Genomic DNA, 18,752 nt, shown 5'->3' with positions numbered 1-18,752 from the left:
CTATATTTTTTTCTTTATATATCCGATTTTTTCACTATGTTTTTCTAAATCAAATTTGAAATATTCACAATTTTATCACTTACCTTATTTTTTTAACAGTATGTATTTTTGACCTAATATTTTTCTTCAACTTGAAATAAAAGTAATTTATTATTGATATTTGAGTATGCTGATGTTATATTATTCACTTGCTAATGAAAGTAATATAAAAAGATATTGAGATTTATAACTTCGATGATAAAGGCGACTACCGTAAAGGCCTTGGAAACTCTTGGCATCAAATTTTTCCTATTAAAGCAACACTATTTTTCAGATGTAGTCGCACGAGTGGAACCAAATCACGTGTACGCAAACATTCATCTTGGCCATCCATCCAGCGCACCATCCCGTTGCTTCCCGCCGCAGATGCCACGTCAGCTACTTCCCGCCAAACACCAATTTCCCGCCAATTGTTCATATATAGAGAGGGAAATGCGCCATTGTTGCAGTGCATCGCCCCTTGACACACCTACTTCCCGGACGACTTCTTTCTCTCTCATGGACCTCACCACCCGCCATGAATCCTCAGTTACAGAGAAACTAGAAACTCTGGCTACGACCTCATTCGATAAATCAGGAGCTTTCGGCCAAAACCCGTCTCAAAAACCAGGGTCTATCTCTCTGTCTGAAGAAAAATCAGGAGCTTTAAGCTCAACCCAATGTCAGGAAAAAGGTCATTTCTCTACATTTGCAGAGAAGCCAGCTGCTCTTAGCCCAACCCCATTTGAGACATCAGGTCAAATCTCTGCAGTTGCGGATATACCAGAGAAATCAGGGCTTGGTCTCTCTGCATTTCCAACACCCGAGAAACCCATCGAGCCTCAGCGGAGATATGGAACAAAAAATGTCTCGATTTCTTCAAAGGAAGCTGAGAAGATTGGTGCTAAGACCTGTAAATTGACTAGAGATCACGAGAATGTACCCTGTTTTGAAGGATCTCTTATTGATCAGGCTGGAAAATCCAAATCCGCATTGAGATCTAACAAGAATAAAGGGACGAAACTCCCAGAGAAGTACGTAGAGTTTGGCTTATTTGGCCCAACAATTTGCCATTGTTTTTGCAGAAATTCAGTATCTTTTGGCTGAATTTTTTGTTTTTAATATGGGAAATCCCTTTATTTTACCATAACAATCCTATTAGATATATACTAATTTATGCATATATATTTTCTGTTTGTCTTGATATCATATTTGAGCACTGGTAAAGGGATTTTGGAGAAACTTTGAAAAATGGCTGACTTTTCGACCATTTGCATCAGACTATTTTTCTTTCATTACTACAATAAGTGGGTATATTTACCATGAGTGTCCAATAAAAGAACAGAACTAGAATAACCATGAAAGCAATGTGATATTTACTACAGTATTGGAATTTTTATTTAGAATGAATTAGATACAATTATCTTGAGTGTTTTCTTGATGCATTGGAATTATTGGATTTTTTTGGGAAAAAACCAGCTGAACTTAATTGGGTTCTGGTTTTTTATTCTTTTTGATGAATTTATTTATTTCTATGTTCTGAAACAGATACGAGATGCTGGCTGAATTTATGGTGAGCATGGAGTGCTCCATAAGATTGCTGCGCCTTAAGAATACCATCACTTCTTTCACCAACATTCGTTCTCAGGTCGAAACCCTCACCAAAAGGTAATACATTTATATGCTTAATGCCCTTGGAAATACTCTCCAGGTTGTCTTCTTTTATCTAAAAGTCGTTTATTTATTTGCTAAAATTATAGCTTATAAGCAACAAATTAGGCCTAATTTGGTTTCAAAACCCAAATTTTTGGCATGGTCCCCTGATGAATAGAAAACCTGAATCTCACACCTTAATCCTTAAGTTTGTGTTATTGTTTAATTGTAGTTTTCTTCTGAGTGATCTTTATGTCAATGTGCATTTCTCTAAAGCCCACGTGATATATTAGTTCCTTATTTGAGCCTTGTTCAGTTTCTCTCTCTCTCTCTCTCTCACTCTCTCTCTCATCCCCATATCTTATTTTCTTATTTCAGCTGAATACATTTTCTTACACACTCCCTCCCTTGAATTATTCAGGAGGTTTACATATGCTCACCTAGCTCAGATAAAGTATATAATGGGTGCTGGAATAGAGCTTAAGAAGATACTCTCCCATGATGAGAGGACTCTCTGCATGAAGCCTGATCTTCTTATTACTCTTCAGCCCAATGCCCTGAAAACTTCCAGCAAAACTCAGAAATTAGGGATTGAATCTTTGATTTTCAGGAAAGTATTCCGTGCCAGGCTCTCAGAGTTCTTCAAATCCCACCCTAAGGTAATCTAATCTTTCATGACATCTTGGTTGTTATATAACGAGAAAGAATGTTTGCTCCGGTAAGATTATTTTTTCTGATGATGCTACCTATAGCTTTCACTTCGAATGCTTCCTTGGTTTTTTGTTGTTCTAAATATACTTGAGAGTATCAGATGCTTATATATGCTACCATCACAAGTATTTGCAAATCTCTTACTGTAACAACTCACACTTGCATGACCCACTGTCACAATTATGTATTAGACCAGAATTCTTCTTTAATTTAACAATAGTAATTAGGCCATATATAATAATTGGGCTTTTATAGTTTATTTATTAACAAGGCCAATGGGGCTAAATTGTTCACATAAACCCAACTCATTGAACTCAGAGATTTTGCTTTGGTACCATTGATTCACTGATTTCTCATTCCCTGAAATCACCAACTTCTGAGGTGCCACTACATTGGGAACTATAGGACAGTATTTCATCATCCATCTCATTTGATCCGGGGGGCTTATGAGGCACTGTCTGCATGACGGGAGTCTCCTAGCGCATTTTGCGCTGAACATTAATGTCGTTAGATTGGAATCCTTTGATTTTCCTGCAAGAATTACAACTATCTACCTCCCACTTAACTGCAGTATTCTTCCTGAAACACAGTTTTCTGTTCGTGACCAACATTGTAGGCTAGTTTACTATGATGTCATGTAACTTAGAATGCAAGCAAATCTTTTGAATTGATTACTAAAACTTATTTTTTGTTCTAAATGATGGCTGAGAACTATGAACGAGAGTTTTCTTCCAGAAAATTTGGATAATAAATTTTTCACTATGACAGCGAAAAGAAAAGCTTTTAAGTATTAAATGCTTTATGAGTACAGGTGGGGAAATAATAGCACCCAAAAGTCACAGGGAATACACTTTTCTAGTCATTCTCCTTGTATGTGTGATCATTCAATGTTCGTGATCATAGCCATAATGAACTTATAAGGATGAATATTGCACAATATTTATCATAATCTACAAACAGGTGCTTGTTATTTCTTGGGTTCCCAATTTACCACTCACTACAGAGTGAATTAATAGTTCTGTTGTTGCTTATTCTCTTAAAAAGCATCTATTTCCTTCTTTTCTTTTAGTAACTTATGTTAGAAAGCTTTTTTGTTAATATCAGGGAGATGAAATTCCTGAGGAAACTCTTCCAGAGCCATTTAACCAAACGAAGACCTCAATACTTCCTCATATCACCTCATCATTATCTCCAGCTCTTTCCCAGCCCTCTGGCCCCTTTCCAATGGCAATCTCTTCCCATTTTTCTGCTTCTTTCAGGCCACACTTCTCTCAGAGAGCGAAGAAAACTCATTTTGATCTTGGGCCATTAGAGCCTCTTACTGAGAATTGCTCGATTAAAAAGCCTTTTGAGAAGGAAAAAGCATCCAGTTCTGATTCATCAGTGCCCCTTGACCCTCTTTCGACATGCCAAACCAGTGAGAAGGAATCATTAGGACCTGATTCTCCAAAATTTGAAATGCTGCTTTCTCGTAATCCAAATCTGCACTCTCTTGGTACTCCTCACAAACTGAAATCACCACCAAAAGTGCAGCCACTGCCTTCTAAAATGCTTGAAAAATCTGAGCAGAAGAGGGTGGAAAATGTAGAAAATACTCCAGTTAAACTTGTGTCCACTCCAATTAGATTAATGACAAGAACACCAGAGTTAGAGACCCCAAAACGATTGAGGCCAGGTTCGGATGACAATGTGATCACAACAGACATTGATTCAACGAAACGGTCGATTAGGACTAGGTCTTTGAACTTCAATTCTCCAATTAAAAATTCAACTCTGGCAAAAGAGGAGAGAAGATCAGGAGTCGATGAAGAAATCATCAAATCTCTTCCCGCTTCTTTTTGGGATTCGGTACGTCTTTCAAAATATGTAGTTGAATGGGTTCTAATTCTTTTAGAACTCAACTCCTGCACACTTTCCCATTTCCTTTATGCTATGTAATATATATCTAATGAGTTCTGATGAGGAAACATATGGGGGGGTTTATTTACAGATCAGAGAGAAGGAGAAGAAAGCGATGGAAGCCAAAGCTGCTGTAGATAAGAGCCAAGGCATGGTGGCTTCCCTGCCTAAACTCTATGATATGATCCGACTCATATTTCAAGGCATGAATCGATCAGTTCTCACCAAACAGGAGCTTGTTCATAGACTAACTGTGAATCATCCTGAAATTATTGACAGAAGTAAATCCCTTCTCTATAATCTACATATCTGAATGCTAAGTATTGCTTGATTTAGGAATTGAGAGTGTATAGAAAGTGTTCATCTTACCATTAAATATAATGTTGAACAATGTTGGAGAGTGTGTGAGATCGCAGAAGAGGACATAACCCTGATGCTGCATCCTGTTCTCTCTTCATCATCATTTCATTCAACAATTATGATTGTTGGAACCATGTTTTTCAGAAGTTGTTGGATTTTAATCTTCATCATCATTTCATTCAACAATGATGATGGTTGGAACCATGTTTTTCCGAAGTTGTTGGATTTAATATACTTTGCTTAACAAAGTTCTTGTGTAAATTCCTGTAGTCTTTGGTCCATGTTATAATAATCTGTGTTTGTCTTTACATGTTCTGTTCATGTGTACTGATTTTATAGTAGTTTATAGGGGAAATTGAAGAACAGCTAAAGTTGTTACAAGAATTGGTTCCAGACTGGATCACAGGAAAGATGGCATCCAGTGGGGATTTTCTTTATAGGTTTGTATTTCATAAAAGTCTTTTTGGGGGGAATTCGTCGTGTTTACAATCAGTCTTTTAGTTTTCCTTCTTCTATTTTATATCTTATGAGCTCCATGGAAACTTTTTGAGAAAGCCTTGCAAAGGCTCAATTGCCCATTTTAACTACTCAGAACATCCAGTTTTCCATTATTGAGACTTTATTCTGCCCACTAGTCTTCGCAACATTAATATCAAACCCTCAATTCCATCTGTCTTCTTATCAGCAATGTCTAACACTCGAAATCTCATCTTCTAGCCTCTCTCCGTCCCCTTTCTCTACCCCTTGTTTTCTCCTGAAAGTGGTTGCCTTGGCACAAAGAATAATTAGATTTACATCTCTAATGTCTGACATAAACAAAGAAATAACTCAAAGCTTCAAGTTGTTATCTTCCATTAAGTAGCTCCGTTTAGCTATCTGCATTGTCATCTAATTAGGTCTGTTAGCTATCTGTTTGATATTTGACTGTGTTTCTTTTGGGTATATGCAGTGTGTGTGCGATAACTGATCCAGCATCAGTTCATGCTAGACTTAAGGAAGCACTATGAGACATTATGCCTCAAAACATTGGCATGTGTTACTCAATTGCCAAATGAAATCAGTTGGTTTCTGCTCTGGTTTCTGCTCGGTACATCTCAAATCTAGCGAGCATCGGGAATCAAAAGATTGAGCTTCAGTTGTCGGGGGAGTCCAAGGTGCGATGCCCCATCTCATCATCAATTGTTAGAGCAAAGAGTAGAGATTCTGAGAAAAGAATCCACCAAGTCCTAACCCCCTTGTCAAATGCTATTTGTGCTTGTTGCGAGCGAATCAATATAATTGGAATTTTGGGGCCTGTATTTGTATATTCAATTGTCATGTATATTATGTCGAACCATAATGTGTTGTATATTGAATTCAAAGAGGTGACAGAGCATAATGCATTGAATGGCTTGATACTTAAAGATATATGAAGTAATGAATGGTTGGACCTTCAAAAATAAGGAAGCAGGTTTCCAATATAAAATCCAAAATAGATATAACAACTATTCCTATTTTGCTCTATAAATTGTAAGTATATAATTACAAATTTAAACTCATTTGGATTTATTGATAGATTTTAGAATTTGAATTTTTAAAATTATACTTGTAAACAAAATTGTCATTTATATTTTTAAATAAATTTTACCTATGGTATATATTTGTAGCTTTTTAAAAAAATTTGGGAGATAATGTAAATGCAAAATTCACTAAATTGGATATAATGTTTCAATCTACAAAACAATTTATTTTTTATTAGATAGTTCTTTTTATGTTGTGAGGTATTTTGTTAAGGTAAAATTTCATGTACGATTGCAATCTTAGGCTGTAGGATTATGATGCACCTCAAAAATTCATTGGGAAAAAGCTGTTTTGATATGGGAAAATCCTCCCTCTAGTTGATCATCTTGAGATCGAGATGTATGAAAATGGAAAAAAAAAAGAAAAAAGATTTCAAATCCAAGAAATAGTACATGCAATACATTATTTAGACAGTCCATTTTCAAGATTTCCATATGGTCATAGATCTACTTGATTTGAACCATTTTGGAGTTTAAAATTCTATAATTAGAGATGAAAATGGATTCAAAAGCCATCCTAAAATTTTTGACACCAAAGTTAATCTTACGTTACAATTTGGAGGGTTATGGATGCAACCTTATGCAAACACACCCTTTTATTAAAGAGCTGAATGACTCGATTGTCTTTTTTTAAAAGATATTGGTCATTTTGTGAGACTTCTAATATAATTCTTGTTACTTTTGGCCCTTCTCATGGCAATTGAATAGTATAGTAGTTTTGATTTTGGAAATTTGTATAATATGCTCCTATGTGAGTATCCTATATAGTAACTCTATCAGAATCCAAAAGTATTTTTGGAATCTAATCTAATATTCTGGGATCCACTTTTCATCACAAATGAACGCTTTTAATATAAAAAGTTATTTTTATTTTCTTCTTCTAAATATAATTTTCAATTGAAATAACATATACCCAAGAGAACACAAATAACTTGACGTTTGTAAATATACTTAATTATATGTAATCCAATATGTTTATGTGATACTTTGTCACATTACCGTATGGGATTATACAGCTTCATAATTTCACGAATCTCTCTCTCTCCTGTGCGTCGGAGTGTGTATGAGAGCAAGAGAACAAAATTGACTTGTATTACATTAAATTTATACAATCTGTACAACAAACTATATAGGTGAGGTAAAAAGAGACTCACTCCTCCATTAAGGATCATCACCCAAGAAGCAACCCCACAAACTGAACCTTGGATTTGGTTAATATCCCCCCAAAGCCTATTATATAACCCCCAAACACTGCACGGGGTGTCAAAATGCATCTCAATGTTGGGCCCAACTTCCATTGATAAGAAAATGCTCCATCAATTAATAGAATCTGGTGTTTGAAGATTGTTTAACCAGCAGCAAGTAGCCAAAACATGATGAGAGATGATATATCAATCAACACCCAACTCATAAACGCCATGGCAATCGCGAACTGGTACCTTTGGCATACTGACTCCTTACAGTTCCCCAAGTCTCGGTCATACAAAACCAGTATCCCTGCAGATGAGCAAGCTGCAGCAAGTGATAAGGTCGCCGTAACCTGAAACACAGCTCCAAGTGGTCATTTCCTTGATCTGAAAACAAAATGATACATGTTTGTGCATGAGAGAGAGAGGGAAAGCTACCCAATGAGTATATTTGTGTGTGTACGCACGTGTGTGTGTGTGTGAGAGAGAGAGAGAGAGAGAGAGAGAGAGAGAGAGCTGACCCAATCCCCAACCACAAACAGGCTAACCAAACGAGGATTGCGCAGGTCACGCGGCGCGAGCATTGCATAAGCATCAAGGCATGCAAGCCACAAACTCCAGAGGACTTGCAAACCCATGGAAGCTATCAAATAGCTGTAATAAGCAGGCGGCTCACATTAAGTGAGATGATTATCAAAACAAATGAAAATGAACTTTTTGCGAATTAAGATAGCTCTAAAAGCATAATTCTTAGACATTGAAAAAGAAGCACCAATTTTAAATTGAGTTGTACGCTACATCATTTAATTGGCAATATAGAGAGAATGACCCATCAATCAACAAGTTGAACAATGTCAGTATAATATTAGAAAAGATGCTCAAAAGTATTGAGCCAGTTATTTCAGGTACCAAAAAATGAAAAATGACAGGCTGATATTTTTATCGATTGATCTTTTCAATAAATAACTCTACAATCAACTAGCTAGCTAAGAGCCAGGAGGTAATTAGATACCAACGCCAAATATTGATCAAATCCCATTAGGGAACAAATCATATTCATGAGAGAGAGAGAGAGAGAGAGAGAGAGAGAGAGAGAGAGAGAGAGAGGTGCTATAAAATGGGTTGTCGAGAAAAAGAACATTCTCTGAGAAATTTTTCTGGATCATACTAAAGCTTTTCCTTGTAAATTGTAAATTCAGCTTTATAGTCCAAGAGTTAAGCGCATAAATTGTTGATTGAGAATTTCTCCTAGGACCTTCTAAAGATATTTTAATATACAAAACACATGACAAGGAAGGATCAAATCAAGTGAATCATAAAAGCATAACAAACTATGATGTCCTTCATAGTGAAAAATTAATTATAATATCAAAAATGGAGGAAATAACATTCAAACACCATGAGAAATCCCATAATATCACAAATACAGATAAGATTGTCGTGAGAAAACATAGAGATGCAACATGGAAAGATCAGAAACCATCCAACAGGCTCTCCATTCACCTGAAGTGCAATTTGGTCTCCCAGTGTATTTGCTCTTTGATTGGAGCTATTGGGGTGGAAATACAATTTGAGTTAGACAAATTCAGACAATGCCAGGCTCTCCATTTGTTAACAAATCAGATCCCAAATTCCCCCAAGCTCTTCTCTAGTGCTAAAAACAGCTTCGATCTCACAAGGTTTCATTTCCTACCTCCTTGACCTCTGCCATCTCTGTTATCACCAGTTTTCGGCCAATGCACCTAACCTCGTTGTTCATGGTGGGTCTCAGTTTTATCATTAAAGGGAATATCCTTGTGTAGAAGTTCAACTAATCGAAACCAATCTTCACATCACTAGTAGCTTCAATTTTTTCTTGGAACGCTTAAGAGCAAGTGGCAAGTGGCAAGTAGCCCTTTTTCATGGACAAGAAAATCCCACTGAAAATCCCACTGGAATCGTTGAAAATATTGGGACAATATCCTAAAAAATTGGAGGATATAAGATTTGCTCCCAAAAATTGGAGGATACAAGAGCTGTAAAAAATTGGAGGATATACGATCAGCAGAAGCTCCAAATAGCGAAATCGATTTGGCACAAAAACCCCAAATTTTGGATGAGCTCTGAAACCCCAATATTTGTAACGATTCCAAAACTCCAAAATCTGGTATGTTAATCAGCTTCCCCGGTTTAGCCCTCTCTCCATATACCAGTTTCTCTCTCAAAGGCCCCAATCTTTTGGGATTCCTCTCTCTATCTCACTCACGCATTTTCTCGCCAGAACGGCCCAATCTTTTCGGTTCCCTCTTTCTCAACTCCCTCTCTTGCTCACTCTCGCTCTAAGGAGCCTCTAGGTTTCTCTATGAGGCTCTCTTCCTCTCACCCCTCACACTCTCACTCTATGTGACCATTAAAGTCCTACTTTATTGAAGACAGGGTTTGTTGATGAAGGTCTAGGGTTTAATGATTGAAGGTTTGGGGTTTCTTTAAGAGAGATGGACCGACCAAACCAGTACATCAAATTTCAAGCATATCAAGATTCAGGTATGGTATTATTGTTATTTATTATTATTTAGGGCTTTCATAGCTCCAATGATCCTGTAATGCTGATTCTTATTTTAAAATTTTTTTTGGAATACTATTTGCTAGTTGAGTCCAATGAAATGATTTTCAATTGTGGGACTTTCTCATTTCAATGGATTTTTCTTGTCCATGAGCAAGGGCTACTTGCCACTTGCTCTTAAGCATTCCAAGAAACTCCTAGTGATGTGAAGATTGGTTTGAATTAGTTGAACTTCTACAGTGTTTTTTACCATGATTTGAAGAAATTTCGATACATACATTTATAGATTGAATCATTAACAGTTTCTATGCTTCTCTGGAAGCAGGAGAGAGACACACGCAAGGAACTCCCTCTTCTCTCACTTCAGGTTTCTCTCTCCATCTCTGTAGCCATTTCTCTTGTCTTTCCTGACCCCTCTTTTGGACTGTCTGCATTTGATGGTTTCAGGAATTCTGCATCTATTAATTATTCTTTCTAGTTCATGGCATTGGTTCTATCAGATTTTGGCCTTACTTCGTTCCAGGGTAAAACAAGGGTACAATAAAGAACAAAAAAAACACAAGAATTATATAAACATGTCGGATCAATTTATGTATAAGTAATTTGGATAAGTTTTTTTACTATGGTTGGTGAATTTTTATTGTCAAATGTCCTACTTTTTTTTTTTGGATTTTTCTAGAATCTCCAACCCTAAATCAAATTTTCTAGATCCAATAGTTATTTTCTTTTCAGCATATTTGGATTCTTTATATGTAGTTTTTAGTTTTGTTTCAAGTTTAAAGTTTTTCTTTTAGTTATTAGCACTTTTTAAAATCTTTTTTCTTTTTTTTTTTTTAAGGGTTTTTTGGGTCATGTACATGCCTAGTCCACTCTGTCTTGTACTTGGCTGAGTTACTCGGCTCGGGCAAGGACCGAGTCCAAGGCCCAAGCCAAGTGTATTAACATTGCTTAGTATTAACCATGAATGCCTGTAACACATATAGACATGGCGATGGTATAAATGCTCGTACATGAACCCATTCATTTCTTTAACAATGCGAAAATTTGGGAGTTACCTCATGAATATTATTTTTAATAGATTTTTCTAGATTTTTCATATAACACAACATAGAAGCTTGTGGACAAATGAGGCATGTGATGAATTTTTTTTTCTTTCACAAACTTGATGAATATCTATGGGGATGAAAATATTTTAAGACCCTTAACTAATTATATTTTATTATTATTATTATTATTATTATTATTATTCTAATATGTGTGTCGAGTGTTTGAAAAAAACATAAACCAATTTAGAAGGATATTCCCTTTAATGATAAAACTGAGACCCGCCATGAACGACAAGGTCAAGTGCATTGGCCAAAACTGGTGATAACAAAGATTGCAGAGGTCAAGGAGGTAGTACATGAAACCTTGTGAATTCGAAGCTTTTTTTAGCACTAGAGAAGAGCTTGGGGGCATTTGGGATCTGAAATGTTAGCAAATGGAGAGCCTGTTGAATGGTTTTTGACCTTTGCATGTAGCATCTATATGTTTTCTCATGACAATCTTCTCTGTATCTATGATATTATGGGATTTCTCATGGTGTTTGAATGTTATTTCCTCCATTTTTTATATTATAATTGATTTTTCACTATGAAGGATATCATAGTTTGTTATGCTTCTATGATTCACTCAATTTGATCCTTTCTTATCATGTGTTTTGTATATTGGGTCTAAAATATCTTCAGAAGGTCCTAGGAGAAATTCTTAACAATTTAAGCTCTAAACTCCTGGAAGATAGAGCTGAATTTACAATTTACAAGGAAAATTTTTGGTACGATCCAGAAAACTTTCTTAGAGAACATTCTTTTCTCTTGACAACCCATTTTTTTACCTCTAAACCCATTCTCTCTCTCTCTCTCTCTCTCTCTTGCAATAGTATCTATAGCGGGTCTCAAGAGGACTTGTGCAGGAACTCCAATAAAATGAAACTCACATCCTGACAAAATTGCTGACCTATCAAACTAGCCATAAGTTTATTGAATTTGACTGACGCATGAACTAGCATCCAAAGGGTAAGTCTGCCCTTCATATAAACTCATCTTTCAATGCTCCTCATAATTTAGCACAAACTCGACATGCACCACAAGTTCCTTCCACACTCCATGCACCCAAGGTCTCTCCCTAACAACGAATTGCTCTATCCAAAAACCAACTCGGTCATTCACTTAAAAACCATCATTCAAGGATTGAAATGAACAGTTAATCTAAAATTAACTCCGCAAAGCTTATTCTCATCCCATGTGACAATGATACCCAATATAAGGTATAATTGTCAGTCATTTTAAGAAATAGTCCCGTGATTTACATCCAGTTTTTCAGAATTTTTCTGTTTTATGAAAGTTACCTTATTTATGTTATCATATATCATATTGTTTTTATATCTCATTCATATTTGTTAGCTCACAATTTTGTCAGTGTATTGACATGATTGAGATTTTCATGTCAACTGTCACCAATCCAAAACAATTTTAGATGTGTTAGAGTCTCTCCATCATAATGTTGGTAGTTACGTGATTATTCGTCTGTTGTACACACTGATCACTATTGCAATAATAATGTCAGCAACTACAACACATCTATGTCATAATGAAACCCCTTAATCTTTCACTTCAGATCAATCCTTCGCTTTATCTCTCAAACACTTCTAATTTTGATCCACTAAACATAAATAGGAAGAAACAAGCTAATCATGTTACGCAACCTACTAGTTATGCCAAGAAAACCATGATAGTTTTGGCCCAAAAGCTCTTTTTCTTTCTTTTCTTTTCCCTGCTCAACCACAGCAGGAGCTGGTAGCAAAAAACTTCTAAAAAAAACCAATTAAATAGGAAACTAGCAAAGAGTTGCTTCTTATTTAGTTGCCTATCTTTTATTCTCCATTTTCTTTCATTGCTCCTATTCATTTATCCAAGGTTTTAAAAATAGGTAATCAGGAACGGGAATCGGCCAGGCCAATCTAGATCTTGCAAACTATCAAGAACCGGTCAGTTCTGTCAGAAAACCGGCAATTCAGTTTGGGTGAACCGGACAACTGCCATGCCTTTTATTTTTTTATTCTTCTCCAAGTTTCTTCTTTGAAATTTTTTTTAATTTAAGGAGAGGTGGGTCACTCCTTTCCATCCTATTGCGCAGCCACAAACGCTTGGCCTGCACGTTGCCTTTGCCCCTCTGGCCACTTTTATATTTGTGTAAGCCCCCCCATAAGTTTCAAACTTTTTCGATGTGGGACAAACCTCCCTTTATGCTTTCACCTGTCAAAGATACAAACCACAACCGTCTCTAACTCCTCTGTTATGGCCTCCCTGCCAAGTTACCACCGTTTATGATTCACTCCAATGATATCCATCTGGTCCTTCATGGCCTTGACTCCTCAATAACGAGTTTCAAAGTGGTTCTCTCTCTAGCACCCACATGCCCTCAGTTCTAGGGTGAGAAACTCGGTTCCCAAAATTAAACCCACTTCTTCTTACTATGGAAAATATTTGGTAATGGGGTCTTCAGACCATGATAAGGTCCCATTTAGGTTTATCACAGTTGCTGCAACAACAGCTGAGAAACCCAACAAAAAGTATCCTTGTGAACTTAAGGGTCGAGGAAATGAGGTTTGTAGCCATGAAACTTCACACCAGAGATGTTGCAAAAGAAGGGGAAAAAGAACTAGACGTTCAATCAATTGGAAAGTGGGAGCCAACCAATGATGGGTATCTAAAATTTTTGGCGGATGGCAAGCTCATGTATGATGCTCTTGAAAGAATCATTCAAAAGGAATCTTGAGAGAATCGTTGAAAGATGCAAACCACGACTATGATTTGTATTATGTTCAGAAAATTCTGAGGCGTACATAGAACGACTCAATGAATTATTGAGACATTTAAATGAGTGGCACTAACATGATAACAAGGAAGAACTGCGTTGTCTTTTATTTTGGTATTAGGTTGTATTTCAATTGTTGTATGCTTCACTTTAGACCATAAACACACAAGCCATGGGCATAGTACAATTTCGTCATTCACCAGATTTACTACCTGATCTCATTCCCACTCCATCTTTGCATTAGTATGGCATCATAGACTAGGTCCCTTAAATTTTTCCCTGGTATATGAATTCTCCCAAGAGAAAGACTTATCTTTGCGGCCAAACAACGTCCTTTAATCTATGGCACAAATTTCCCACACAGGATCATATAACCTGCCCTTAAGGTCATCATAACAGCATGACTTGACAAGGTGATGTTAGACACCTTGCGCACAAGGCATTTTTCATTTGGTTCTTGCTGTTATAAAACATTTGTAAGGAATTAGTCAATCTCAAAAATCAACTTCCATATGATGGTGGAGAAAATAAAAATCAGATAACATAAAAAGACTTCACAGAAATGGGGATGGTGATTATATATCCAACTGAATTCATGTTATATTTGTCATGAAGCTGTGTAAAACATCATATTTTCTTGCCATATCGCCCACCAAACAGAACAAGGCACAGTCATTTTCAGTAAATGGTTCGAGATTATCCTAATTCAGAAATTGGGTCCTTTTGCTTGATGGCTTAACATCCATGGGTAACACAATAAAATCAAGCATCAAACTATGCAAAATCACAAAATGGGTTCTCAATTCAACGAAAGTGGGAATTGGATATTTAATAAATAGAATTGCCAAAGGGAAACACCAAAATAATAACAATAATTCAAACACAACAAAGATATTATCTCAAATGAATTCACAAAAAAAAGAGATCACAATAACAGATTAACAGATGAGTTGAGAAGGTCTAGACATCTGATCTATGTGAATCAATCACTTCATCCAGAGTCATTGGTTTCAAATCAAAAGAGTATCATATAAACCCAAACTATAATAGAAAAGAGTAATGCAAATTCAAAAAAAAAAAAAAGCAAAAAAAGAAGAGAGACAGTAAAGAGGGAAAGAAGAGGTGGGTTGTGGAGAGAGAGAGAGAGTAAAGTAGAGAGAGAAAGAAGAGGTGGGCTGTTGATACCAGAAAGCTGTAAATTCTTGGAATCGAACGCCAGTGGCCACGAAAGCAATGGAGGCAGCAGCAAATGTAAATTGACCAACCCGAAGCATGAGACCAGTAAGGGTTCCCGGTGTTCCAGGGAAATCCTTCATTCTCTCTCTTCTCTCTCTCTCTCTCTCTCTAAAACATCGAAGGGACTTAAGACCTTAACCCCTTTTCGAATGAAAAATGGAAAAACAGAGACTGACCAAAAAGAAGAGGCTCGAAAACCAATAATGCAGATTGAGGAAATGACTCTAAATTTATCTGGAGAAGAAGATCATCTTCACGTACATGGAACGACTTGAACAATTTAGAGAGAGAAAGAAGAGAGAGAGAAAACCAGTGCTTTTTGTGTGGGTGCGGTTTATATAAGCTACTGGCCTTTGGCTGAAGAAGCAGGCGGACCTCTAAATTAGTATAAATTTTGTCGCGAAAAGCGGCGTACGAAATCTCACGACGCTTGAAAATCTATTTTACTCTTGCTTAAGTCATGAAATTTATAAGGTCGCGGTTAGCATGCGGCCAGCCCGCATATTGTAGAAATGCGGGCTTGGCAACAAAAAAATATTTTAAATATAATTTGATCTTAATTTTTAGAGTATATATAATATTTAGAAAAATTATGAGAAATATACTTTACTTTTGTCTAATTGTAAAACAACTCTTAACTTTCATAAACTTTGTCCGCACTTTTTTTTTTCAATTTTGACATTTTTTTTTCTAAAACAACTTTCACAATAATCGTATTACTATAATGACTACCGTATTACGGTACTTTAAATACCATAATGACCAGATCAAACATTGCAGTATTTAAGTACCATATTGACCAGGCCAAGCATTACAGTACTTTAAAGATAATAATGCTCACTGGGTGTCTTTCTTCCTCATTTGTCACATCTCATCAGACTTTTGCCTTTGAGGCAATAAATCTTTTCCCATTTTTTTTTTCTAGCAAGTTTCAAGAGTGCTTTGTAGCATTTCAACCAATTTAAAATTTGAGCATTACGGTGTATTTATGTCTTTAATGTACCTAATGCCTCGAAATTTGAGCATTATAATCGTTAAAGTACCGCAATGCTCGACTTGGTCATTACGGTACTTAAAAGACCGTAAGTCTTGAAACATCACTGGAAATCAACTGAAAATTTAAGCAATATAATATTTAAAGTACCGTAATTCTTAGCCTGACCATTACAGTACTTAAAATACTGAAATGCTTGGCCTAGTCATTACAGAACTTAAAAGTACTGTAATACGGTAGTCATTACGGTAATTCGACTACTGCGAATGTTATTTTGCTAAAAAATGTCAAAATTGAAAAAAAAAGACGTGGATGAGGTTTATAAAAGTTGATGTTTTTTTTTCTTTCAATTAAGAGAAAATTAAGATATATTTCTAATAATTTCCCTAATCTTTAACATGGAGATCATGGATATAAATAATAATAAGAGTTGAAAACTAAAAATAATAATTATATTAAAAAAAAATTTAGACCATTAGTCACAATTGCTTTTCGATGAACAACCTATTTGCATACATCTTTAGGATGGATGCCTTATACCTCTGGACCACATATTGTAGAAATACGGTCTAGCGTGCATGAATCAATTGTTCAATTTATAAGTTTGAAGAGTACGTATACTATTCTCCCTTGGTCTTCTACTCGCTTGGTCATATGACCCTACTTGGAAGGGTTTTTTCAATCTAAAATTTTGGTTACTACCTTATAATAACTAGATTATTATTCTTAAGGGGCACGTTTCTATACTTCTCCTACTGCGAAGAAGATATATGCTTCCCCATCCAGCCGTTCAATTTAGATTAAGTGAGCCACTGATGGTTTCATCTAGATCCGACGCCTCAGAGTATTTTATTTTTAGTTTTTTTTTCTGAAAATTATATGAATATAGTACATTCCATCATCTCAATTGGGTGCACCTTTAAAAATTGTTAAAAACAATTTATTGATAAAACATAATGACCAAAATACCCTTTAAATCTTTCAAAATTTGGTCATTTTATTTTATTGAGAATATTATTTTTATATATATTTTTTATAGTTGCGGCTTTAAGAGAGGAGTGGACACCCAAATTTTTGTGTCAAAATAGTTCGTAAAAACAAAGTAAAAGTAAAGTAGTGTAGAGACATGACATTGTGATTAGGCCAATCTCAGTCGTCCATTCAAAATGGATAGTTGGATAAAAGGAAACATATAAGTTTTATGTAGTAGGGGAAGCATAAAAAGCTTGCCCTATTCTCAAAACAAACAAAAAAATAAAATAAAAAATGAAATGTGAGTTTTTATAACACGTAGATCTCACCCTCTTAGAGTTAGGCAGTCTCACTTCAATCTTGTTTTCAAGTACTTGGAGGGTGGAATTAGGAAATCTTTTTATCGAGTTTAATCTATAGGTTAGAAAGAGGTTACATATGTAAATTTGGAGTCCTAAAACTAATCCTAGGTGGGGTTTTACCAAAAGTAGTAAATGGAGAATATACTCTGGAGGAAGTATAATATCTTTTAGCAAATCTCAAATGGGGTGTAAGGCTAAAGCCCTAAACAATCAAAATAGGGCACACCTTCAAATAGTATCAAAAATTATTGTTTTTGTACTATAAAAGTTTGTGATGACTTAGAAATTTATTTCATCTCTAACCATAAAATTTAAATATTAAGAAATAGTGTAGATCGAGCTGATCTATGAACATTTAAAAATCTTGAAAATTGACAATCCAAAAAACACATCACAAGATTCACTATTTCCAAGATTTAAAATCAAAATTTTCTCATGTCCATACATCATGAGGTCAAGATGATCGATTTGAAGATTTTTGGGCATTAAAACAACCTATTATAGTGAATTTTTGAAATGCACCTTAATTTTATTGTTTAGGATCCTACCATTATATAAACTTTTTCCATTTTGAAAACGATTGCATATCTATAATATTTAAAAATCTTAAGAATAGACGGTCTAATTGTTATAAAATGTATTAGTTTTATAACTTGAAATACTTTTTTATTCATATTCTTTGAAAGCGGGATAATTAATTGGAGGGTTTTTAACTTTAAAATACTATTTTTCGATGGATTTTTAAAGTGCACCTGACCCTACTTATACATTACAATTTTTTTCTTTTTTATCGTAAAAAATCGAGTCTATAAAAAGAGAGAGTGTGAGAGAGAGATTTGTATTGGTGGAGACCATGAGTGAAATACGAAGGAAAAGACACGGTTAGGCGTGTTATTCTATTTTAAAAGGTGCATATATCAGGGGTAGAAGGACACAGAGCTAGGGACGGCAATGGCCTAGGCGGCCTGGCCTTACCCTAAAAAGGCAGGGCTTGAGCCATAAACTGTGCTCCGATGGCCATGCAAGTATCAGTGCCGGCCGGGCCTGCTTTTTTATATATTTTTTCTGTTATTTTTTTCATTTGTTTTTGATCCGAGCCATCCCTATGAGGATAAGAATCGGGCTTGAGCCAAAGCTGGCCCAATCTGTTGCCACCCTTACACAGAGAGAGACAGGGGGAGAGAGAGAATTGGGGAGGTAGAGAGATTGTATTAAGGATAACTTAGGGATTGGGGAGAGGGAGAGGTTCTTCGAATTATTTTATTAATTTTTAGTTTTTTTTTTTGTTTTGTTTTTTAGGGCAAAAAGAATATAAGGATTGTGGGGGAGAGAGACATAGGAATTTGGCAGTAGATGTGGATGTGGATGTGGATGTGGATGTGGTGCTGCTGGGAATATTATGTT

The 18,752-nt window shown here is 35.7% G+C and overlaps 2 protein-coding genes across 4 annotated transcripts; one reads left to right on the top strand and one right to left on the bottom strand.

The window, feature by feature from the left end:
- Positions 1-327: 327 nt before the first annotated feature.
- CDT1A (CDT1-like protein A) lies at positions 328-6,080 on the top strand. 3 transcript variants are annotated; one of them, XR_016059771.1, is made up of 7 exons: positions 328-1,052; positions 1,567-1,686; positions 2,093-2,330; positions 3,487-4,230; positions 4,373-4,562; positions 4,984-5,081; positions 5,591-6,080. XR_016059771.1 is itself a non-coding variant. In XM_020669001.2 (7 exons), exons 1-7 carry the CDS (start codon positions 406-408, stop codon positions 5,646-5,648), a joined length of 2,088 nt encoding a protein of 695 aa, XP_020524660.2. In that variant the 5' UTR covers positions 328-405; the 3' UTR covers positions 5,649-6,080. The 3 variants fall into 3 exon arrangements, 2 of the variants coding, with proteins under 2 accessions (XP_020524660.2, XP_020524665.2); XM_020669001.2 differs by having other exon boundaries at positions 4,991-5,081; XM_020669006.2 differs by lacking the exon at positions 4,984-5,081.
- Positions 6,081-7,275: 1,195 nt separating this feature from the next.
- On the bottom strand, positions 7,276-15,460 carry LOC18422950 (CASP-like protein 5B1). The gene is made up of 3 exons (XM_006827432.4): positions 14,970-15,460; positions 7,909-8,041; positions 7,276-7,740 (listed from the first exon to the last, which is right to left on the bottom strand). The coding sequence occupies exons 1-3, from the start codon at positions 15,098-15,100 to the stop codon at positions 7,549-7,551; spliced, it is 456 nt and encodes a 151-aa protein (XP_006827495.1). The 5' UTR covers positions 15,101-15,460; the 3' UTR covers positions 7,276-7,548.
- Between the last annotated feature and the right edge of the window lie 3,292 nt (positions 15,461-18,752).

This window comes from Amborella trichopoda, chromosome 7 (assembly GCF_054954075.1).
Source record: "Amborella trichopoda isolate Santa Cruz 75 chromosome 7, AtrichopodaSantaCruz75HAP2 v2.0, whole genome shotgun sequence".
NCBI classification, from domain to species: Eukaryota; Viridiplantae; Streptophyta; class Magnoliopsida; order Amborellales; family Amborellaceae; genus Amborella; species Amborella trichopoda.
The sequence above is the reverse complement of the archived record's forward strand: the minus strand, read 5'-3'. Positions and strand labels throughout refer to the sequence as shown.

Bases quoted from the DNA above. Each gene is read 5' to 3' on its own strand.
- CDT1A (XM_020669001.2), top strand. From the start codon at position 406: ATGCCACGTCAGCTACTTCCCGCCAAACACCAATTTCCCGCCAATTGT. The intron at 2,331-3,486 runs GTAATCTAATCT...TGTTAATATCAG, and splicing joins TCTTCAAATCCCACCCTAAG to GGAGATGAAATTCCTGAGGA. The intron at 5,082-5,590 runs GTTTGTATTTCA...GGGTATATGCAG, and splicing joins AGTGGGGATTTTCTTTATAG to TGTGTGTGCGATAACTGATC.
- LOC18422950 (XM_006827432.4), bottom strand. From the start codon at position 15,100: ATGAAGGATTTCCCTGGAACACCGGGAACCCTTACTGGTCTCATGCTT. The intron at 8,042-14,969 runs GTATCAACAGCC...TGCTTATTACAG, and splicing joins CAAGAATTTACAGCTTTCTG to CTATTTGATAGCTTCCATGG. The intron at 7,741-7,908 runs GTCAGCTCTCTC...GCTGTGTTTCAG, and splicing joins TGTTTGTGGTTGGGGATTGG to GTTACGGCGACCTTATCACT.